Source organism: Acomys russatus, chromosome X, assembly GCF_903995435.1.
Source record: "Acomys russatus chromosome X, mAcoRus1.1, whole genome shotgun sequence".
In the NCBI taxonomy this organism is placed as follows: domain Eukaryota; kingdom Metazoa; phylum Chordata; class Mammalia; order Rodentia; family Muridae; genus Acomys; species Acomys russatus.
Genome location: NC_067169.1, coordinates 43498092 through 43523924, shown reverse-complemented (window position 1 = coordinate 43523924; position 25833 = coordinate 43498092). Strand labels below are relative to the sequence as shown.

Here is a 25833-nt window from a genome sequence, read left to right as displayed (position 1 = left end):
GGAAGAAAAGTGAGGCACCAGAATCAACAAAAATTTGTAAAAACATTCAATGATTAAACCCAGTACTTTGCATTCCACCTTTTAAGGACAACTGAAAAAGTCAGAATAAACCAGAAAATGGTACAAAATATATAAATTACCTGGGCCATAACTTTGGTTCTAATTTTTTTTTTTATCACTCACACATCCCTTCACTTCTCACAGCTGAGGTATACTTTCGGCCTTTGGAATGACTTCCCTCAGCATTACAAAATGGCTCCCAATTTGATAAGGAGGTTTTAATAGTTAAAGTAGTTAAAACAAACCAATAAAGATAAAAACACAACAAATAAATAAAAATCAAGTTCTTGGTCTCAGGATTCACCTTCTTAGGCGCCTGCTCCATCTAGGCCCATGGTACCTACAAGTGAACAGGATGTAGGAGCTGTATTCTGCCCACAGGAGCTCTCTGGACCATTCCAACATCCTTTTTCTGAGACTTCCTGGGTACACAGTCCTTATACTCTTACCTGCAGGTGGCTCTTCACAGCGTGTTCCTTCGGAGGCTTCCCTCTGTTCTCAGTGGTTAGACAGCCCCTGCTGTCTATCTCTGGTTGACAACAACCCTGCTCTACGGCGGTGTCTCTTTCCACAGATGCACATCATCTTCGCGTTGTCGTTTACACCACACATTATGCTTCCCGCATCCTTCACATGGTGCACCCGCTATTTTCTCTCTTCTATTATTTGTTTTTTAAACATCCATTTCACTAGATTATTTTCAAAGGTATGGATTGATTTTAAGAAATTTTTGTTTTTTTAATTTTCACTATGTTTCAAGTGCGCAAATACGATTTTGATGAAATACATTTGGAAGCTTGGATTCTATTGTTTTAATCTGAAACAGGGTAAAGTGCTTAAAGGGCTATGGAAGTAAGTAGGTTTTAATCATATGATGATATTCAATCTCCATACTGAGATTAATGTACCTTTAACAAATAGGAGAATAAACTTTCTTTTGCTTGCCTCTCCTCTCTTTTCCCCTCGTCTCATTTCTCTTGGTTGTGCCCCTCGCATCCTCTTTTCCTTCCCACTTTTCCCTTTTTTTTTTCCTCTTCCCTCTCCACCTACTCCATCTCAGTCAAGGCAGTAAGGTTACGCCCAACTCCTCAGCAACTGAATCTATAGCCACCTTGACCTTGTACTTCTGAGGCTTCCAAACTGTGATAATTAAACGTCTTTTAGGCGATGCCCTTCATCTCCATGAATGATGCTTCATGAGAGCAGCAGCATAGACCTCCAGGATTTTGTCCTTCAACTCTCTGGCATTCCATCTGAGTGCGTACCCTTACTTAATACTTCCATTTTTGCAACTATCCTCCTATTCAAGAAAAATAAAAATTATGCCCCATGGGACTTGCTCTTTCACAAATGCCAAAACTGCTTTGATTAGAATATTTCCACGTAATCACTCGCATTAAACAAACAACCTCAGGTAGAACAACCCTGATAGAGCTCCACTGGAAGACCAACAGAGCCAGGTAACCAGGGCCCAGAAGGGTCTATGGAGTCTGAAGTACCAGCCAAGAACCATGCATGGACTGGACCTAGTCCCCCTACACAGACTTAGCCTATAGGCAGCTCAAGATTCATGTGGGTCCTCTGCTTATGGTAGTGGGGACTTTTTCTGACATAGACTTTGTTGCCTGCTTTTGGATCATTACCCCCTGGTGGGACTGCCTTGCCAGCACACAGGGGAAGAGGACTAACTCAGTCCTGATGCAACTTGATTATCTGGGTTGGGGATGGGGGCTAGGGGGACTCCCCTTTTCTGAGGAATAGGGAAGGGAGGAGGGAGGAGAGAGGGTGGGACTTGGAGGAGAGGAGGGAGGGGGGCTAAAACCAGGACGTAAAGTGAAGAGAGAAAGAAAGAAAGAAAGAAAGAAAGAATGAAAGAAGGAGAAAACAATAATAATAAAAGAGAAGAAAAGAAAAGAAAAACATTCTCCCTGGGCATGATGGTGCACTCCTGTTATCCCATCACTCATGGGGAAAGAGGCAGGCATATCTCTGTGAGTTGCAGGCCAGCCATGTCTACAAAAAACCCTATCTGGGAAAGAAAGAGAGCAAAAGAAAAAGGGTCTGGAGAGATTGGCTCAGAGGTTACAAGCATTGACTGCTCTTCCAGCGGTTCTGAGTCCAATTCCCAGCAACCACATGGTAGCTCACAGCCATCTATAACGAGATCTGATGCCCTCTTTGGTTGAGCAGGTGTACATGCAAGCAGAGCACTGTATACATAATAAATAGATTAATCTTTAAAAAAGAAAAACACCCTCACCCTCACTCCCTTTTCACATTACCATAACTTAGAAAGAGTTAACTCATATCTTATTGGTGTTACTTCTGTTCATATGCTCAAAATTATGTTAAAAAAGACCTTTGTCTTTAAATATCTCAATACCACCACAGGGATTTGCAGTGAGGATGTGCTCCGTGTATTTAAGCTGAAAACTAGTTGAGAAAGACAAAGTCTAATTCATCAACCTAATTTTTCTAGACTCAGGCACAGCTATGTGCAAAAGTAGTATTACCCTAATCATGTTCAAAAGAGACGGAATACAGCTACAGAAACAGAGGCTCCAGTATTCTCCCCAAGTCAGTGTACAAGCACATTTATGGTGTGTCTAAGAATATAAGAATCCAGCTTCTGCTCATGCTTCTATTCACAGACGCTGACAGGCACCTTCCTGGGACGTTGTTTGTGAGCCCCTAACTAACAGACTTCTCTGTACCAGAGCAGCTCAACTAGAAAGTAAGGTTACATATATCAAAGGGATGTCACATCTTACTCCTCACTCCCATCTGTCCTTCTTGCTGGACAACGGGGAGCCTGGCTGCAGGGCTTCACTCTGAACTTCTCCCACTCATCAAAATGTGTAAGAAAAGGATACATCTCCCACCACACAAACACTGATTCCCTTTAGAGACCTCGCCATGCAGGGTACCTGAACCCTTCTCAGAGCCCATGCCTGCTTTTGTCCTGCTATCTGGGTGACCATGCATTAATAATTCTTCTAATACAGTTCATAGTGCCCAGTAATCTGTGTCAGTGCTGTCATGAGCAACAGAGCCCCATCCAAAACCTGACAAGTACTTGGTTTTTTCCCTTTGGTTTTGATTTTTTTCTTTTTGTGTTTCAGGGGAAAACTCTTTCTTTTGTGGTGCTCCATTTCATATGTAGATGATGGGGGAAAGCTTCAGGTGTCAACAACTGTGGGAGAAGCCACCTGACACAATCAACTATTTCCTCCTCCAGGTTATGTCTGGGTCATGGTCTTCATCAATGCAACAGAAAAGTAACTAATATACCACTGAAAGGCGCTTTAATTTTAAGGTCAAGTAGACAGAGTTTCCTCCAAGGGTGAGTTATTGCTGTGAGCAGGTTCTTATCAGGATCACTCACATTCCCAAGCCTGATACTCATGCCCATGAATGTAATGGCAGGGTTAGGATCCAGAACAAAGAAGGGGATTGCTGACTAATGAGAAGGCTTACAATGAGCCTTGTAGGAGAGGGCTTCAAATGTGTCAAAGCAACCGCTGGGCAAAATGTCCTCATTTTTGCCACAGACAGAATTCTGTCTAAAAACGGGCAAGCTTAGATGCAGGCAGAGGCGATGGCCAAACTCTGCCAAGACAGGGTTAGCAAGCCCTCAATAGTTCCTGCCTCACAAATATGTCTGTCACATATATTGGGCCAGAAGCCCGAAGATGATGCTTTAAGGAACCTGGTTTAAACACGCTTTAAAGATAGAGAAATTAGATCTAGCTGCCCATTCTGAGTGATAGACAAGTGTCTTCTTGGAACCTCTTCTCAAGGGATTATCATCCATTTTTCTCAGAAAACCCCTCCCTGCACTTCACTGTGTGGCTTGTGCAGTGCCTTCACGTGCACTGGGATAAACCTTACAAGGACTCTGGTCATTTCTATCCCCAGCAAGATTTCATGCTGGTACACTCAAAATCCAAACGGGCGTGTCTGGCGTGTGTCCTGTTCTAGCTTCGCCTTTAAAAGCTGGGATGCACTCTGTGGTCACTGTTCTTCCATTCACACTACTTCAGGGGCCCCACCTTCCTCTGCTGAGCATCTGGCCTTGCTCATCACTCCCACAACCTCAGGCAAACCACCATGCAGCCATCTCACTTAAATTACCTGCTGTGGACAGAACGGAAATCCCCTAAGCTCTAAAGTGATCGCAATCAGACAACACATAGCAGCGCTGAATCAGAAATCGGCTCTTCCTACTCTTTCTCTTGCATTCCCCACTTATCTTAGAGAATTCTACCCTCTTCCTTATAGGTAGCTACTGCTAAATTCTAAGTTCCTGTGGGCAGTGGGTGGATCTTTGTTGTCATCGACAATAATGTTGGTGGGGAGGAGCTACCAAAGGGCTAATGACCAATGATTGGCGGGGGAAAAATAATGAAACGGCAGGGAGACTGGATATGAAGCTTGATTTATCAGTTTATTTTCTTACAGAGTTTACTAATGTAATAAAACCAACTTTACTTCGGTTAGAATTACAAACTCAAGGCAAAGACAACAGAGACAAGGATGAATTGACCACTTGACTTTGTTTCACCAACTGTAGCACATCGCATTCTATGAAACTCTTTCCCATGCCTTGTTTTCTTAGACTTACGCAGATGATATTGGTGGAGAAGGTTTTACAATACATTTAAAACCCCAAACATCTTATTCTTAAACTTGACAGGGGGCAATAAGTATTGCAGACATGAGGTCAAAAAAGTATACACGAAACAAAGCAATCTTCACTTACAGGGATCCTAGCAATGTAACAAGGAAAGAGGGGTACTTTTCCCATGCATAACAAGAAGATACACTCTTTGCGCATTCCCTCCTACTCCTAAACAACCCACTACTCAGAAGACTGCCTGCTCTTCAGCACAGTGGCAACTATCCCCAAGGGCTAGCTAAGTGTGGGAGAAGCTTGCTAGCGTGGGCATGGGAGAGGGTCCTGGCAACACGGTACCGACCAGCCTCACCTCTCCTTGCTGCTCTCTCAGCCCAGTTACTCAGAGCCTCCTCATACTGTTGAGGATAGTAACCAGGAATGGCATCTTTGATCTTAGCTAAAACATCCAGGACTTTTGACTTGGTGGTTGCATTACGGGCTCTGGGACCCCAGAGGAACTCATAGCTTGGGGGATCACTGCCAGGCACCTGGCGGTACTCCACATACTTTTGCTCAACTAGCTCTTTGGTGAGGAATCTCCGGGGCTCCCCAAAGACTAAGTGCCTCCTCCCAGGATATATCCCCTGCATATGGAGGAACTCCCAGACCTCCTGCTCACTGGCACGGTTGCCTTTCATGAGGATCATACCCAGGAGGGTCAGTATGAGACCCGTCTTTGGTAATTCTTTCCTGCCACCCACATTTGCCCCGGGGGGGATGGGTAACTTGCTAACAAGGACATAGGAGGGAATGGTAGGGTTGTCAACCTTCAGCTCCAGACCATAGACCACCTCCAGCTGGCAGGTGGCTTTCTCCAGGATCCAGGTGAAGTGAGGCTTGTACTTCCTGCTGACCAGCTTCAGCATATCTGCCTGCACAGGCTGCTCATCCTCCTGGTACTTCTCCAGCATGTAGTGAAATACCTTGCTGGCCTGCCTGGATATGGGATCTGTGAGTGCAGACTGGATGGCCTCTGCTATAGTGGAGACATTTGAGCGTCTCTCATCGACACCTGAAACAGAAGCTTGAGCGCCGGCCTCACCGACGGGGTGGGGCACAGGTAATACAGGAGTGCCCTGGGATGCGGCCTCATGGGACCCCTGAGGGGGGCAGACATGCAGGGGAGCTGGGGGCATCTTCCTGGCCAGGAGACCTGGCTGCTGCTTCCTCCTGAGCAGTGGGCTGAGCACCTGGGGTTTCTGGCCCTCTGCTCGCATCTGCTGCCTTTTGGCCCGTGAGCGGCTCTTGCTCTTGTTGCCCCTAGGCATGATGCCCTGGCTAACAGACAGGAGTGCTGGAAAGGGAAAAGGGAGAGAGAATGGCACTATGTCAGCATCTTTAGGTAGAGAGCAACTTCCCTTTAAGGAGCGCCCTCCCCCCTGCTGCTTTTCTCCTGGCACCTTTCTGGATTCAAATCTTGTTCCTGTTCTCTTCTTCAGTCCACTCCCTGAGAAATCTGTGGAGAGAATCAAGAGTGTGTAAGGTCACTGCCTGTTAACCCAAGTCATAGCTTACTAGGGTAAAACAAGTGCTTCCACAGGGACCCATTTTATTCCCCATGGACACTTATGTTCATTTTAAACTATGTCTTCATTCCCACCTTTTTTTCTGCTTCACTGAACTTAGCACCACAGAGTTCTAGAGAAACGTATGGGGGGAGATTGAAGCAATGTTTTTGTCCTCAATGTCGACACATTCAGGGAAACCAAATATGCCTATGCTTTTGCAAGCCCCGCCCCACCCGCCCTCGTGCCCACCCCGCCCCAGGCCCCGTTTCCTTCCCAGAAATACTAATCCACTAATTTCCCACCTCCTTGTTCTCCAAACAACAATGTAGTATAGTATATCTTAACTCTTAGGCCCGCCAGATCCATGACCCAAGTACGTCGCACGGGGGAACAATTACGTGAGCCCAAACCCACACACAGCATAGAGTCTTCAATTTTTACAATTCACCTCTCCTTACACCCATAGAGATTTCATCTGTCCATTTTTTTCCCCTGTGAGACTCCCAAGCTCTAATATAGACCTTTTACTCCCGAAGAACAAGCAACACTGATGATATCGGGCCTAACTGTCATATCCAGGAATTCTGTGGAAAAGTGTGGGACCAGGCGGTTGATGGTGCAGGGTGAGTTGTGAATTTAGGAATCTATAGTGGGAATGGCAGTTTAAACTCAGGTCCTCACTCAAAGCCTTCACCAGGGAAAGAATCTCACCTGAGGAAAGGCCACACTTCACAGATGAAGGCCAGGTAGCACAGGCAGCGGCTTAGGACAGGCTCCGGACAGGCTTCTGGAGAAGAGGAAGTTGAAGTATTCCACTTCTGCCCCCTGCCCCGCCCCCGCCCCCGGGCTCCGCCCCGCTGCGGCCCTAGCCTGGGTCCCGCCCCGCCCCTGCCCTCCGTGCCCTGCCTCAGCCCTCACTGGGCCCTTGGTCCTCTAAAAGTACACCATGGGGATAACTAATCCCTTGCGTTTTGTTATAAAGGAAGGGAATTCCCAGGGAACACACAAAAATTATTTTTGTTGACTTTGAGTGGAACTGGGATTTCACCCTTTGATGTGGGCCAGTGGGTCTCAGACAAAAGGTCTAAGTTTCTTTCTTTCTTTTTTTTCTTTTCGAGACAGGGTTTCTCTGTGTCGCCCTGGCTGTCCTGGACTCATTTTGTAGGCCAGGCTGGCCTCAAACTCACAGCGATCCGCCTACCTCTGCCTCCGGAGTGCTGGAATTAAAGGTGTGCGCGATACACTCAGGTCATGTGACCATTTTTTAAGGGATCGCTGCGTTGTGAGCGTGGGGTACTCACCGTTTCAGGTTGTCAGTTTGAACTCACAATATTCCACAAGGCACTAGGGAGGGCTCTCGACGGTCGCTGTGCTCGCCTCACGTAAAGCGGAAGGCAAGATCTTGCACTTCCTCTCCCCTCGGTTTTTATCTGTTCCTGGTCCTCTGAATGCAGCTCCATGGGAGGAACCGTTCCAGTCCCCTTTCGTTCCGGTTCAGAGCAGTTCCTAGAAACCCCACATAAATTGTGTTTCTTGACTTTGCACATGGCAAGAATGTTTCCATCTTGATCTTATCCAATGCGCCACCAACCAATGATCTCATTTCCATTAGTCTTGAGAAGGAAGTAAAGTGGAACAGTTCTGATCCCAGAACCCAGGCCCATAACTTCACCATAAAGTATAGCTAAGGTTCTTTGGGGTTTATTTTCTTTCCTTAGTCCTCTGAATCATTATAATTTGTCTCTTTTGCTTTCCATTCACATCCAATTTAAAACCTTGGGCTTGGGTCTCTGTATGTAACAGTCTGGCTGGAGTTTACTTTGTAGCCCAGACTAGAATCAATCTGAGGGCTCTCCTATACCAGTTTTCCCAGTGTTGTGACTATAGGCATTCACCACCAGGTCTGGCTTCTTCCATATTTTTAATGTCTAATAGTTTGTTTGTTTTCCTTTTTGAGACAAGATGTAGTTGAGACTACTCTAGAACTAGATAAGTAATCTAGAGATTCGTTTAATTTATAATCCACTTATCGTAACATTATTTGAACTCAGGGAATTATTAGTAATACTTGCTCATTTTGTTTAGGACATCGACTATGCTATTCAACAAGAATGAACAACTTTCATCACTAAGTTTCACTAAGGCTAAAAAATACAATAACTTTGAAACATGGCCTACATACAACAACAGCTGTAGCTCTGACTTGGGCTCATTTCCTCACTTTCTTTGAGGTGAAGAAAGGAGCAGAATCTTGTCACTGACCCTGAACAAAAATTTCTGGACTTACTTCAGTTTTGTTACTTTTAGTGCAAGCTCTTCAGATGCCCAAGAATTCATCGAAAATGTGTACTCTCTTGAAAGAGCTCTGGTATTGCAGAATGTTTTTACTGGAGCAGCTTTTTGATGATGAGATCTACATTATATGCATGAATTCTCAGATTTCCTCACCAGTGATGTGGATGGCCTGTACACAGTTCAAACTGAAGAAAGTAATCAGAACACAACTCTGGAAACCTCTGCCATTGCTTTAATTCCTAACATAAGGTTAAGGCAGTATTCTATCAAAGACAAACGGAGAGATACTAATGTCAAAATATTTCAAGTTAAGATCAGTGATCAGCTCCATGTGGGACAGATTCTCCATTGGATTGCAAGCAGCCCTTATATTATTTGTTGGCATTTTACACACGTGTGTCTTCATGAAGAGATTTTTAGTTTAATTTAGTTTTACTTTTATAAAAAATAGATTTTTTTTTCTCAGATAATATACCCTGATTATGGCTTTCCCTCCTGCTATTCCAACCAGTTCCTCCCCATCCCGCTTCCTACCCAGATCCACTCCTTTCCTCTCCCTCATTTTAAAAGAACATGCTTCTAAGAGGTAATGATAAAGTCTAACAAAGTAAAATGTAAGATAAAACAAAAACTATCATACTGAAGTTGGATAAGACAAACCAATGGAAGGAAAGGAGGCCGATAGATGGCATCAAAAGAGAAGTCCCAACTGACCATCTCTTGTCACCAAATGAAGTTTCTAGTAAGAGGATTGGGTTCTCAAAGGGTTCCCAACTCTGTCATAAATGCTCAGTGACAATGAGACTCACTAGATAAAACACTTAAGAATGCCATAAAAACGCTAAATTGGAACTGATAATATAGGTATGCAGAGGACCTGGTGGAGATGCATGCAGGCCTGGTGTACGCTACTTCAGTCTCTGTAGAGTTCATATGAAATTTGACCACGTTGATTTGGAGGACCCTATTTTCTTGATCCCCCTCTGGATCCTGAATTCCTTCAGAAAATCCTCTTCCATGGGGTTCCCTGAGCTCTGAGGGAAAGGATTTAATGGAAACATCACATTTAGGGCAGACTGTTCCAAGATCTCTCACTCTCTGCATAACGTCTGCTGTGAGGCTCTGTGTTACTTCACATCTACTTTAGGAGGAAGCTTCTCTGATGACGGCTGAATAAGGCACTTACTTATCTATGAGTATAGCAGAATATCATTGGGAGTGACTTTATCACTACATTTTTTTTTCATTTTTAGATCAGTATTATCTGATTTTACCCTAAGTTTTAGGGCTATCTAGTCTCAGGGTCTTGGTTGGCAAAGCAGTTTCAGGTACGGGTTCCATCTTATGGAGTGAGATTTAAGTCAAATAAGATATTGCTTGGTTACTCCCACAGCTTTGTGCCACATTGTCCTTGCATATTTTACAGTCATGGCATCATCGTATGTCAAAGCATTTGAGACTGAGTTGGGGACCCCTTTGACAGCTCAATTGGGTACAACACAATCTCAGTACTAGAAACTCCATTGGTGACAAGAAATGGTCAGTTGGGACTCCATCTCCCCACTATTTAACAATTTCATTTAGATCCCGTGTGTGTGTGTGTGTGTGTGTGTGTGTGTGTGTGTGTGTGGGTGTGGTGTGTGAGCCTCTCCTGCAATTAAGTTGCAGTGGCACAGGCACCACACCTGGGTTCCGTTAAGTAACCACCAAACTTTATAATTTCAATTTTCTTGGTGCTGAATACCATTTTATAGTGTTCATGTACCACACATTTATTATCAATTTATCAGTTGAAGGATATTTAGGCTGCTCTCTTTTCCTGGCTAATTTATTGAAGAATCTACAGGGAAATAAGAAATAAGAGAGAGATAGAAAATAAACCACTCTCACACACATACATTCAAGAGAAAAGGTATATGAAGTCAGGCATTTTAACTTCAACTGAAGTTAAGCTTCCCAATTTCAGTGCATACATTCAAGAGAAAAGGTTCAAGAAAAAAGGTGGATGAAGTCAGGTATCTTAACCTCAACTGAAGTTAAGCTTCCCAATTTCAGCACCATTTATTGCAGATGATAATACTTATACTTCTGAGAAAAGGGTATTATGTCATAGTTGAAAAAAGGCAATTAATCACAAAAACAGATGAATTCTAAAGTAGAACAGGTTACATGTTTTAAATCTAAACATTTCTTATCTAAGTATCCATTACGTAAGTTCACAGTGAGTTCAGAGTGACAAGGCCTAAAAGTTACAAGAATATATGACTTATCGATTAAGACTGACCTAAATATACATTATCCAGTTATCTCTTGGTTCATATTGAGTTCATGACAATACTTTTATATGTCTTTCATTTTAAGAAACAGAGTAAATTGAGACATCTCTATGTAGCTTTATTCCAACTTAGGTTCATGGGACGTTTAAACAAACTTGCCCATATTTAGAGTGAAATATCAGGATTCATGTTGCCATCTGGAGTTCAGACTTATCTGAAGCCACAAATCTGCTACAAGGCTAACCTTAGTGAGTCATCTGGAGGTCCACAAAGGCATTATTGTATCCATAAACTAACTAACTTTTAAAACTATTTGAATCAAATCAGGAATTCCATAATCAGGGATTGATTCATCTGAATAACAAACAGTACATCTTCAACATGATCCTGTAGGAAGTTTGATCAATCAGAGCTGGTCGATACCCAGAAAGTAACAGTTCACACCAATGTCAGATATTTTTTCTTTTTGGTTTTTCAAGACAGGGTTTCTCTGTGTAATCTTGGCTATCCTGGACTTGCTTTGTAGACTGGGATGGCCATGAATGTAGTCCTGGCTTTCCTGGACTCGCTTTGTAGACTGAGCTGGCCTTAGACTCACAGTGATTCACCTGCCTCTGCATCCCTGGGTGCTGGCATTAAAGGCATGTGCCACCATGCCAGCTCTAATGCCAGATTTTAGAGAGATGCAGCAAAGCACAATTGACAGGGTAGTCAGACGTTGGAAACAATTCTGGGTTACATCATGATACAGACCTTGAAAATACCAGATCACCTCTAGAGATCTTTCATGCCTACTGTACTTCTCCAAATCAATGGCTCCTGAGAGCATGTTAGAGGCTGGAATCAGTTTGTAGCTGCATCATGGTACAAGACCTTGCAAATACCAGATCACCTCCTAGACAGCCCACATGCTTAGTGAGCTCCCTTAACAGGGTGGCTCTTGGCAAGATTGAGACAGGAGGATCGCTTGAGTTCAGGAGTTATAGGCTGTAGTGCATTAAGCAGATCAGGTGTCTGCACTAAGTTTGGTATCAATATGGTGACCTCTCCGGAGAAGGGGACCACCAGGTTGCCTAAGGAGGAGTGAGCCAGCTCAGGTTGGAAATGGAGCAGGTCAATACTCCCGTGCTTATCAGCAGTGGGCACATTTTTAACATTTAATTCTCCAGAGATTCTTCATCAGGTAGACATGGTTTAGATGAAGAAATCTTAATTTTGAAGCAATGGTTTAATATGATTGGGATTGGAGGGTCATGTTGGAACAAGATTACAATATTTTTTACATAGTGTATTTATGAGAGCTAGGGCCTAGGGGGCAGAATGTGACAAACACTACCTTAGGATTCCTCAAAGATCTTGTTTTCCTAGTGATTATAACTTGTGTGCTTTTGATTTAAATATGGGGAGGAAAGCTAACTTCCTTCTAAGAATCAGATTATAAAAAATTAATAGTACCTTGTAATTACATTAGATTTTATAACATACATAATATGTCAATAGAAAGAAAATGTTGTTTTGGACTATGTATAATGTAACTGATATTAAGTTGTTCTGATTTTCTGATTGGCCTGAAGAAGAAAACTGTCATGTTTTTTAAGGACTGAGGAAAGGGAAATGTCACATACTATGGTATTGAGTTTAGCTTCTGGGCTACAGCCAGAAAAATGATAGTCATGGGATCAAAACACAAAATAAAATAATTGTGACCAGAAAATGGCCTTATGCAGTTTTTCTTATCACTTCCAGTTTTTAGTCTAGTGTATAAAGAATTAGATGTTGCAATTATAATGATCCTGAGAATCTAAGAGCTGAATAAACTGAAACACAGCAAATTTTCCTATATGGTTCAGAAAACTGAGGTCACAGGGCATGCTGCTAAATTCAAAATGTGGGAAAATATACTGGAAGTTGTAGAGAATTCACTGGCATAAAAGTCCAGAAAATCTAAACTGTTTAGCAAATTGGTGGGACCACTCTATAGATGTTTTAGAGTTAAAAATCCCTGTGGTACCAAGTGTACTAGAGACTCTCATAATTTTTGATATTTACCTCTTGTGATCCTAAGAGATCCCTACTGTAGACTGTATGAATGTGCCAGCTGAGGAAGTAAAATATCTAATATGATAGATGCACAGAACACTTTGTGCTTCAAAATAAAGCCTTTAAAAGAAAATCTATGAATATTTAACACAACCTAAGTGACATGATTCATTAGAGTTCAAACAAATTGGGAGGGTAAAGAGACAAGCCACCGCCACCACTATTATTATTATTATTATTATTATTATTATTATTATTATTATTATTATTTATTCAGATTAAACTTAATTTTTCTCCCATCACTTGTATCCTCCCATTCCTCCCTTCCTCCCACCCCCATCCTATTGCCCTCCTCTAGGTCCATGATTGAGGGGGATCTCCTTTCTTACTTTATGGTCACAGGCTATCAAGACTCATCTTGGTAGCCTGCCTATTCTTTCTTTGAGTGCCACCAGGGCTCCCCACCAAGGGGAGGTCGTCAAATATGGGGCACCAGAGTTTATGTCAAAGTTAGTCCCTACTCTCCCCATAACTACTGAGAATGTCCTGTCCGTGGGCTAGATCAGAGTAGGTGTTTACTATTTGTATTGTCCTTGGTTAGTGCAATAGTTTGAGCAGACAACCCTAGGCCCTGATCCACCTGTTACATTGTTCTTCTTGTAGGTTTCTAAGATCCTCTGGATCCCTCTATCTTTCTATTTCCCCCATCTCCTATATTTCTCTTATCTAGAGTCCCAGTAGGATGTCCTCACATCTATCCCAATCTCCTGGTAAGTGAGGACTTTCATGGGACATGGCTTTTGGGCTAGTGTCCAATTAAAAGTGAGTATATACCATGTGTGTCTTTCTGCTTTTGGTTTAACTCACTCAGTATGATTCTTTCTAATTTCATCCATTTGTCTATAAATTTCTGCATTTCCTTGTTTTTTATAGCTGAATAGTATTCCATAGTGTAAATGTACCATATTTTTTTTTTATCCATTCTTCAACTGAGGGACATTTAGGCTGTTTCCAGGTTCTGGCTATTATGAATAAGGGTACTATGAACATGGTTGAGCATATGTCCCTGTTGTGTGGTGGAGAATTTTCTGGGTATATTCCAAGGAGTGCAATAGCTGGGTTTTGAAGAGGCCCTAGTCCCTGTTTTCTGAGAAAGCACCAGATAGATTTCCAAAGTGGTTGTACAGGGTTGCATTCCCACCAGAAATGAAAGAGTGTTCCTCTTTCTCCACATCCTTGCCAGCATGTGGTGTCTCTTGAATTTTTGATCTTAGCCATTCTGATGGGTGTAAGATAGAATCTCAGAGTTGTTTTGATTTGCAGTTCTCTGATGATTAAAGATCTTGAGTATTTCTTTAAGTGTTTCCCATCCATTTGATATTCCTCTGTTGACAATTCTCTTTTTAGTTCTGAGTCCCATTTCTTAGTTGGGTTATTTGGTTTGGTGATGTTTAATTTCTTGAGTTCTTTATATATTTTGGATATTAGACCTTTGTCTTATGTAGGGTTTGTGAAGATCTTTTCCCAGTCTGTAGGCTGTCACTTTGTTACTTTGACAGTGTCTCCTGCCTTACAGAAGCTTCTCAGGCTCATGAGGTCCCATTGGTTAATTGTTGACCTTAAGGCCTGGGCTGTTGGTATTCTGTTCAGGAAGTTGTCTCTTGTGCCAGTGTGTTCTAGGCTCTTCCCCACTTTTTCTTCTAACTGATTTAGTACCTCTGAATTTATGTTGAGGTCTTTAATCCACTTGGACTTGAGTTTTGTGCATGGTGACAAATATGAGTCTAATTGCATTTTTCTACATGTAGACATCCAGTTAGACCAGCACCATTTGTTGAAGACACCATCTTTTTTCCATTGAATGGGTTTGGCTTCTTTCTCAAAAATCAAGTGACCATATGTGTGTGTATTGATTTCTGGGACTCAGTCTTCTTCACCTTCACCTTTTCCCTCCTCCTTCTCATCCTCCCCTCCTTCTTCCCCTTCTTCATCTATGTCAGTGTCAGCCTCTTGCTCCCCATTTTCCACATTAGCATTCCCATCAGCAGGTGCATCTTTTCCATTCTCTGTCTCCTATGCAATTTCTTCCTTCAAATCCTTGGTGGTAATTTTGGATCTGGTGTGCACAGCTGCATCTGAAATAGTGGGGCATGCCGGTGGGTGTATGCAGCGAGTGAGAAAGAGATCAAGTTCGATGATTCTGGCCAGAGAGCTGAGAGAGTTTGCCATGGAGGGGGAGGTAGGCAGCAAAGCTGGCTTCAGTGAGCATGATTTGGGAACAATTCAAAGATGGATTTTTGGGAGTAGCCTGTGGAGCAGTATGATTGTTTTTTATTTAGTTTCTTTTGGGAGACACTCATTTCTACAAAATAAAAAGTCATATGTTACTAGTCATTCAATTTGATCAAGTTTCTCTCATCATTAATAAGCAAAATATAACACAGTAAACAATCTCTTGGATTATTATGAAACTACTCATATAATTCTGTTGTATTCCCTGGTGTTTGTATGCATAAATATATTCATAAAATATATTAATATACCCTCATGCTCAAATCATTATAAAACCTAATATAGAACACTAATAACAATATTTTCAACTTGTAAAATATTTAAGCACCACTCAATAACTTTATTAACATTATTTTTACAAATGACCAATATGGTGCCTATAGGAACATTTTCCATTAAACATATTTATAGCTCTGTATCACCCATGTACAACCAACACTGAAGAGGCTGAGGCAATAGGACTGGAGCTCTAAGTCAATGTGGGATACAAACCAAGTTCCTAGGTGGTTTAGGCCATACAGAGATACTTATCTAAAAGAAAAAAGAAAAACGAGGTGGTGGCAGAAAACAGAAAAGCAAACAAAAGAAGAAATGAACCAAAACCGTAAAATATATTTATAAGAAAAATGTTTTATATGTATAAAAATTTCGGAAACTAAAGAATATACTAAATATTGAGAAGCTACTGATAAAAATAATGAAGATGTATGTTATATTGAATGACTACAAAATAGAACTAGTGAATCTTTGCAGTGGGTAGTTACTACAGAAAGTCATAACTGGTTAAATTATTGAGTACAAATAACTCTAAGTGCTCTGTTGTGAATGAGTCATCTGTACTGACTTTACCTAATGCTCAGGAAAATTTATGGAAGAAGAGGCAGAAAGAATGTAAGAGTAGATTGGGAAGAGAAGTAACTTCAGGACATGACATGGCTTTTATACTTATCAATTCATTAGAGCTCTAGTTACCTGCACAATAACTGCAGAAGGTGAAGCCAGCTGAAAATTCAGCATAGATAAGGAGAGGCTCATCTATAATGAGGGCCTGTCCCTATTGAAGGAGCTGTTGGCAGTTGATGACTGTTGAGAGAAAGTCACTCTCCTTTCTGGATGTCGCTATTAGTTGGTTACTCGTGCCCCAGTGTATGTCCACATATCCATGTGCACATGGACAGCACTAACTGGACTCAAGGTATTATTAATAACAATACATAAAAGAGGACATTTAGTTGAAATGAGTTAGGATGGGGAACAGTAAGGAAAGTTGAAGGGAAGCTGAGTAGATGATATGACTAATATTCATTGTATACCATGTTTGTATTCAAATAATAAAAATTTTATTAAAATAAATTATTTATACAAAAAATATAAGTACAACTAAAAATGGAGAAGCAGAAAAATAGTATCAAGAAACTAAAAAAGTAGGAATCTTATTTTCAGAAATGATTTAATATCAATAAAAGAATACTATATATACATAGTATCAATATGATAAGATGATGGTAAATGAGGGACAATGAAGAGTCTTCCCAATAATAAACTGAAAAGAAGTTTAGAATCAAGAAATGAACAATTTGTACTCCTTAAGATCTAAATGAATAAAAGTCTGACAACATTACAACAAAAAAGACTGCACACATTATGTATGTACAAAACATTGCCCACAAATGCAGCCACAAATAAACTTTTACATGAACAGAATTCTTTTCATACAAATATGGCTTCATGATGAGTAATGTCAGATAATCGGAGTCATTATTCTATCCTCTGTTCCATTGTATAAATTTGAGTATATTTTCACTAAAATATTTATTTTATTACTGTAAGTATATAAACTAAATTTAAATGACCAATATAAGTGAGTATAAAAGCCTACAAAGAAGCAAAAACTTTAACTTAAACAGAATCTCAAACTGTGGTTCTAATCCCAAACACTATCAAAATGTGCATATGTATGTGTGTAATTGAAGAAGTTATACATTTTAGAGGGAGTTGGAGGGGGATGAGGAAAAACGATGTAACATAGTACTTATTATTGTAATTATCAAAAACTAAAAAAATTTTAAAACGTGTATCATGAAATATTATTTTAAAATAAATTCCTAACTATTGAAAGGAATCCTGAAAAACTAGCAGGTATGTGTTCCACATCTTTGGAGAAACTTGATAATGTCTTTTGTGTCATGAAGTCATAAAAAAGAGTAAATAAGAGTGTCTAGAGGAACTGAAAGGCAATGAACTGTAGTTTGTATAATTAAACTGTCCAAAACACTTTCAAAAAATGTTCTAGACAAGCCTGGTTTATGGGTATAGGACATCAGATATGAAGAAATGAACAACTTGGCATTTCACTTATCTACATCCAAATCATGTGGCAATATTAAAACTCACTTAGCTATTTTAAAAAATTTTAAAGATTAAAACATAAAGTCTCACAGACATGAGCTAAACAAGCACAACATCAACAGATATGCCAAAGTGGACTAGGGAAAGCTCATGAGGCCCAAAACCTACATTAAAGAATTACAGGCAAATAAGCAATGCTAAAACCAGGAGACAAAGTCTTCCCCAGGGAAGAGCACACTACTTGGTTTTCCAATACCAAATGGTCAGCCATGAAAACATACATACAACAGGCTGAGCAGGCTGTACTTAGGATATATATATATATATATATATATATATATATATATATATATATATATATATATATATATTGAAGAAGAACAAAGATGTTGAAGAGTATGGAAAAAGAAAAGAATAAAGGAGATTATGTAATTATAATCACTCAATCATTTTAGTAGGATAGTTTAATGTAAGGTGTTTAGTGGATGATTACTGGTTATTAATTTACTCTAATTTTAACAAAATATACCCAGGAGTAGGAAGTGAGAATACCAAGTATTCTGATTACATCTGATATGAGTGGAAACTCAAGCCTCAAAACTTGATAATATCATGATGCCAAACTATAAAGACCCAACCAGCACTGCTAAGACAAGAAGCACTCTCACATTTACCTCAGATGGCATTACAGAACACCAAGTTTGAAGAAAATAGATGATTTCATATAAGAAAGTAGCACTCCCAGGCCTAGGCAGCATTTAGTATCCTGATGCCACATAAGGATAGCAGACATCACACATCAAATTACAAGGAAACCAACAGACATCTATCTTCCCCTCATGCTGACTTACCTACAACAATCAGTTCAGGTAGAAGTGGTCTTTGGAAGCACACAGCACTTCATATCAGCAGTCATAAGTATTAGGCCTTTTTCAGGTGGCTGGCCTTAAATCCTTAGGGGGTCACAGTAGGTAAGTAGCTGAGCAATCTATATATAATCAAGATAATTGCTTAGATGTACAGGTGTGTAATGCCAGCACTCAAGAAGCAGAGGCAGATAGATTGTCAGTTTTAAGTCACTCTGGCTTACACAGCAAATCTGAAGCTATGTTGAACTACTTAGCTAGAAGCTGTCTCAAAATAAAAATAAAAATTAAAAAAGCTAAAAATCTAATTAGAAAAAGTGTAGCAACCAAAAATTGTGCATTTAGTGTATACTCTGGATTCTGGAAGCTAAGGAAAGATGATCAGGAGGTTCAGGCCACCTTAAGCTATATAGACATAGCCAGAAGGAAAGGAGACTTTGAGATGATTCAAAAGAAGAGTGACCTCCAAGAACCCTATTCATAATTTATGGTAAGGTGGTGGGCATGAATATTTTTATTATAATTTATTCAGATTACATCCTGAATGTTATCCTCCTAGCTTGTATCTTTCTGTTCCCAACCTCCCTCCTCTTCTGCCCTATCGCCCTCCCATAGCCCTCTGACAGAACAGTACCTCCTCTTCCACCTTATGACCACAGCCTATCAGGTCTCAACCAAATGGCCAGTATCCCTTTCCTCTGTGTGGCACCATGAATCTTAGGCTAAAAATTGCTTCGTCTTCCTACCTGTTCAGGACTCTGATGGAAATGAGAGCTTTAGTCTCACACTTAGCTCATTCAAGAGATATCCTAGGCCCTAGAAAAATTAACAGGAAAAAAAATCTTTTTTTTTTCTGGAAACTTTCTCCCCCTTCCCTGAACAATGGAACTGACGACTCTGGATGTTCTATTTCAAGAACTATAAGAAGGTTCCAAGCTATAGAGCCAGGAGAAGAGGTTTCTGACTTCTGCTCCCCCAGCTTGTCGGGGCAAGGCTTTCTTCTGAGGGGCTTGGCTTTCAATCAAGTTATAGAGCTATGTAAGTGTTGTTATGTGCCTTTGTGGATAATCTGAATTAAAGCAGTGACAACCCTAAACCTCTGTGAGTCCCTCCCAAGTCAAAATTCATGCTGAAAAGGTGGTCACACAGGCCCCACCCTACTCTTGTCTCTGGAGTTCGAGGACACAGCAGTTACAAATGAAGGCCATTATCTTTCCGACTGATATCTAAGGGAATGAAGTCTTAGATGTGAGGCTGGTTGACTTGGGCAGCAAAAGTGTAATTCTTGGGACTTGCTATGTTATAGACAGACACATTGCTATGATTTGGGAGCTTTCATGTTTCATAACTGGTTGGGAAGGGGGCAGACACTGGAACTCTGTATGATAGTGTTGATCAAGGCAGCCCCAAAGGATGATACATTACCTTCCTTCATGTCTGGTACACTAGGGAGATGGGAGCTTTGTTGCCAGGGGTCTTGCCTGGTGAGGAATTTGCTCATTGTGGGAATCTTACTTTTGGTAACAGCAAGGGTTCCAATATTGCCTCTCATGCCAGCATTAGTAGTCTCGAGGTCCCCTGAATAACATGGTAGCAGTTAAATTTGTCTTATGAACTTCACTGTAACAGAGGGAAGTGGCTATTCAGACTTTACAAAACCATGGATATATAGATTGTTGGGAACATTAACCGTGAGCATTTGGGTTCTTATTCTGAGGTAACAGTTTGCTCTCTAATTCTAGGAATCCCTAAATTGGACTATCATGCAGGATTATAACAATCTTTCATTTCTTTTAAAGAGTTCTCGGGTTTCAAGCCGACCAGGACAACAGTATCTCTGACTAAGCTGAACAGGAGAACAACAACATGGTATGTTGCCTTCTAGGAAAGCAGTGAACCAGACCTTCCTAATAGCAGACCTTCCTACTTTGTAATGGTATGGTGTTCACATGTTGTCATTCTATTCCTCCAGGATCATGCCTTCTAGCTCTCCTGACTACAGTCCTGCTTGTTTTCTCTGACCCCTGTTGTCATGCCGCGGGGCCACAAGAGTAAAGGCTACTCCCATTGCAGACATCATCATACACTTGGGGATAGCCAAGGATTCCAGCATGCCAAGCCTACTGCAGAGGGGAAGTCAGTATCTCCTCCTGTTGGCCAAGCTAATTCGGCAAGCTCTTCTGATGCCTCAACTCAGAGATCTGTGTTTCCTGCATCTCCTGATGCAGGTGTGCCCAGCACAGTCTCTGATGTAGACGCTAAGGGTTCTGATGTCAGTGTTGATGCAGAAAGCCGGCATGCCTTCCAATCAGAAGCCTTCACTCAGCCGATATTCAGAGATGCTCTTACCAGAAAGGCTAGTATGCTGGTAGAGTTTCTGCTCCAGAGGTTTCGGAAGAGTGAAGAGTTTACATATGCTGATATGCTGAAGGTAGTCGGCAAGAAATACAAGAAACAGTTTCCTGATATCCTCAGGAAGTCTTCTTTCCGAATAGAAATGGTCTTTGGGATGCAGTTGAAGAAAATCAATCCCAATAGTCGTTCCTATGCCATTGTCAGCAAGCTAGGTCTCACCACTGCTGAAATTCTACGTGGCAGGAGGGGGTTGCCAAAAATGGGTCTTCTGATTACCATCTTGGGTCTGATCCTCACAAAAGGTGATCATGCCACTGAGGAAGAGATCTGGCAATTATTGAATGTGTTAGGGGTATATGCAGGGAGGAAGCACTTGATATTTGGGGAGCCCCGAAAGCTCATCACCAAAGATTTGGTGGAGCAAAATTACCTTGAGATCCACAAGATGTCTGAGGATAATCCCCCAAAATATTATTTCCTGTGGGGTTCCCGGGCTCATGCAGAAACTAGCAAAATGACAGTCCTAGAAGTTTGGGCTAAGATCAATGACACTGTTCCTAGCTTTTTCTCTATGCTGTATGAAGTAGCTCTTAAAGAACAAACAGAAAGAACAGAAGAGGGATATGTAGCCTTGGGTTGCACATCTGCCGTGGCCAGGGTTCATCCCAGGTGCATGTCCTGCACCTCTTCCCACAAATAGCTGCAATCAAAGCTGAGCTCTCACTTCCTATTTGAAAAGTAATCAGCCTTCTATGTAGTGGAGAGTTTATGGATTACAGGAATAAAGCATATATTTTTTTTCTGTTTATATGTGAGCAAATGACATGTATATTTCATTTGCTAAACTGTAAATGTTCTGTTAATGAAAAATCATTTTGTTTTACAATCTTGGTTTCTTGATGCTATGCTTGACAATTTTATTGCTGCATTGCAATGTTACAAGCAAGGGTTCTGTTACTTTAAAAGCCAATTGAAAATTTTCCAAAAGTTTTATTTTAGTATTATGTAAGGTAACATGAACTGTAAAAGCGATTCTCATGGAAATGCAATGTTACACATTGGTGAAACAAATACAGTGATAGACTCCAAATTGTCTGTGTGATTTTGTCTATTGTCTATATTATCAATTGACACAAACTTGGATTTGATTACTGAATGTATGAACTAATACATTATAATAAACTTCATATTCACTCTTTCATTGCTTCATTATTTACTCCAAAGCTTAGTTGAACATCTGTTCTTTGGATCCCCAAACCCTATCCAACAAGTACGAAAGATGGTAATTAAAAGAAGGGCCATACAATTCCCATGGGACTTCAGATCCTAGACACAGCTACAAAGAAGAAAGAGGATGAGCTAAGACATGAAGACAAGTAAAAAGACAATGGGAAGCAGCAGAGATTTTAGATGTAAGACAAGTGTTAATTATTTGGTATAAGAGGTTTGGAGCATTAGAAATTTCCATTTTTAGTGCATGGTAATTTCAGTGATGCTGCACAGTCGGATGGGTAAAAATGTGGGAGTGGTGATCAAGGTGTAAATCCTCAGATGTTATATCTTCTAGTGGAGACAATAACACTCTGGATCAGGGAACACATCATAAAAATTCATTTGGAACCTTAAAAGTACCAGAAGTGAGTGTATACCAAGAATAAGAATGAAAGGAGTCTAAGTGATTGGCCCGGTGCAGGTACATACTATACAAAACTACACACATGACATACAGGGATTCTCTGACAAATTTTAGTACTACTATGTTGAGAAGAGTACCATGAAAACACTGAGTTGTCATTCTTGGTATGGGATGTTAGACCCACATTCTATTTTAATATAAGGATGTACTTTGCATTTGTATGTATATGTATGTGTGTGAGTGTGCAAGTGTGTAGTACATACACACATATTTGTGTATACCCTTGCATAGAGACTGAATAGGAGCATTAAGTATTCTATTTTATCAAGCTCCTCTATTTTCTTGAGACAGGCTGCCTCACTGAACCTGGGGTTAGGTTAGTGACCAGAAAACAGCATGAATCCTTTTGTTTCTGACTTCTCCAACAGCTATGGAATTGCAGGTGAATTTTTTATTTGTGTTTTCAAGACTGGGTTTCTCTGTGTAGCCTTGACTGTACTGGACTCACTTGTAGACCAGTCTGGTCTTGCACTCACAGAGATTCACCTGCCTCTGCCTCCTCTAGTGCAGGGATTAAAAGTGTGTACAACCACACCGGGCTTTTGCAGGTTTATTTTACAGACCTAGGCTCTTACAAGGATGTTAAACATTTGAACTCAGGCACTTATGTTCGCATAGCAAGTGTTCTTCTCGGTAAGCCATCTCCACATACTCCAAGAGGATTTCTTAATTACGTTTAGAGTATAGTGTGTCATACTTTAAGTGAGAGCTCTGTATTTGAGTAGTGAAGACAGGTATAGAAAATAATTTTTTGTTGAAACACTAAGGACAAAGGTTATATGCCCTTAACACAAAATAGGAACTTAAAGATGCCTACAGCTGAGAAAAACAACATCATCTCTAAATTAAATATTGTCTAATTGGGAAACACTACTTGGTCTTATTTACTGAGTAGAATGTTGGCTGATCTATGCTCCAGGCCTTTGTGAAGTCCACTCTGATGCTGGAAAAGGAGGAAGGTTATGGGAAGATAGGAGGTTGAAAATAATTTTAGGATCCATGGACAGGTATGTCATATTCTATTTAGGGGCACACTGATCACTAGACAGGAAGGTATTATCAGGCACCCAGGAACACCCTAATCTACAAGTGCTACACATAGGTGAGTACAGTCATGGATGCAAATAGGCACCCCACAAAGAATTAGGTGTGCAAACATACACAGATGCAGGCTGGTAAATGTTAAAGATAAGAAATCTAGCCTCAAGGCCATGTTTAGTCAAGAGCCACACAAAACTGAAATTCTTCCAACATAGTTACATATATAACTTTTTACTTGGGGCTTCAAGGACATCCAATGTCAGTCATTATTATATTTCCCAGGGTTCCCTGGGGGTATGCTTTTAGAGAGATTTTTTTAGGTGATTAATATCAGAAATCTATATCATGACCATGTTGTCCAAAACATAAACTGTCCATACAGTCTTAAATACCCTCCAAATTGTATATTCTCTAATAGAATCTTAAAATAGAATTCTGTAAGAGATTATTTTTTGCCATTTCAGGCCAATGTAATCATAACAATAACTTCCATTGACTAAAGGCCAAGTTTTTGCCACATGATTTACATTCATTTTATACCTAAATTCTCCATGACAAGGCTTTATCAGGTTCACTTTGTAGTAAAGTAACTTACTACTTTGTCAAGTTTGCAAGATTGGCACAGTTGGATTACCTAGATTCCCTAAATTTCTATAAAGTCTACGTTGTTATACTCCTCCAAGTCTGAGGCAGGCCATGTGCCACTTATTTAATTTCTTCTTATTACTTCAAAATGTATTTCTGTCGATAAATACAAGGCTTTAAGGGCTGAATAAATATTTTCAATACACAGTACAAAGAGTAAGCAATGAAAATTAGCAAATAAATTTGAATTATGAATAGAACATTAAAAACTTGAGGCTTGCAAGTTTGAGACCAACCTGAGCTGTAGACTGAGTTTGAGGCCAGCATATGCTGTACATTGCTTCAAAAAATGTGAGTGTTTGACAGTATCACTATCAACAAAGTCAATGTGAGTAAGACTCAAATATTAAGGAGTGAAAATTCAAGATTTCTATAGACAGAAATTATGAATATGTACATAGAAGTTGCATAAGGACATAGAACTGGCTGATATGCTTTATGTGCCTGTCCTGAGGTCTTTACATTTTGCTTATTTTTCCATATTTTATATTGCTACTGAGACTTACCCTATTCCAGGCAAGATCTTCAGAGGTGAAATGACTACTAATTTGGAGTGAAGTGGCATTACCCTGGATTCTATCTATGGAAGATAGAAAAACAAATAAGACGATGCATATAAATAAGAGTGGAAGAGCCAAGTGTGGTGGCACACACCTGTGATCCTAGCACTCAGGGGTGGGCTTTGATGAAAACATCCCATTTAGGATTACTTACTCCAAAGTCTCTCACTCTCTACCCCGTTCAGTTGTGGGTCTCTGTGTTAATTCCCATCTACAGCAAGAAGATCTGATGTGGGTTGAATGGGATACTGATCTATGTGGATAGTAATATACCATTAGGACTCATTTTACTGCTATGTTCCTTTAGCAGAATACTAGTAATATGTTTTGTGTAGGTCCATATCCTATTTAGTTTCAGGGTCTTGGCTATTTTTAACAGTGTCAGGAATTGATTCCATCTCATGGAGCTGGCCTTAAGTTGAATCAAAAAGTGGATAGCTACTACTGTGACATTTTAATCCCTCTTGCATCAGTATATCTTGTAGTCATAACATTGCTGTAGGTCCCAGGATTTGTAACTGGGTGATATTGATGACTACCTATCGCTCTTCTCAAGTAGTATACAGAGTGCCTCCTAGTACCATGTAAAGTATTTTCTAGTATAATGAATGCTAGCCAGCAGAGGTGAAGCTCTTAATTAGGCACCAGCTTGATTTTTCCATTCTCCACAATATCAGCAAGTGTAAGTAAAACCTTACTATATGTTGTAGAAAGTGACCACTTGCCATGGTAATAGCTTATGATGTTTAGGGGTTTTCATGGAGCACCTTTGATGTAATATATACTTGGCACTATATCTTACTTTGTGGCATAAAATGTGTAATTGGAGCACTATTCTCTATTCCTTGATGACTCCATTTATATTCCTTTCATATTTTGTATATATTTTAGGAAATAGTAATAGGTTTTCATATATTATAGAAATGGCCTTTAGTGTTAGTTTTCTCTGCCATACCCTCCTCTTTTCTCACCTAACTCCTCCCTATTTAATTCAAATATTCTAGATTCCTCTTTATCTCTCCATAACAATATATTTTATTTCCCCTACCTTGGGAGTTTCTCTCCCCCCATAGTCTTCTAGTAGGGACTTAATCTCTGTGGTTATTGATTACAGCACACATTTTGAAAACTTAAAAATGACATCAATATTTAGAAGAAAACATACAATATTT

The 25833-nt window shown here is 40.4% G+C and overlaps 1 protein-coding gene and 1 pseudogene across 1 annotated transcript; one reads left to right on the top strand and one right to left on the bottom strand.

Moving 5' to 3' along the window:
• Positions 1 to 4959: 4959 nt before the first annotated feature.
• Positions 4960 to 6006, bottom strand: LOC127185238 (melanoma-associated antigen B1-like; annotated as a pseudogene).
• Positions 6007 to 20396: 14390 nt separating this feature from the next.
• Positions 20397 to 21419, top strand: LOC127185237 (melanoma-associated antigen B4-like). Its single transcript, XM_051141777.1, has one exon. The coding sequence runs from the start codon at positions 20397 to 20399 to the stop codon at positions 21417 to 21419; it is 1023 nt and encodes a 340-aa protein (XP_050997734.1).
• The last annotated feature ends 4414 nt before the right edge of the window (positions 21420 to 25833 follow it).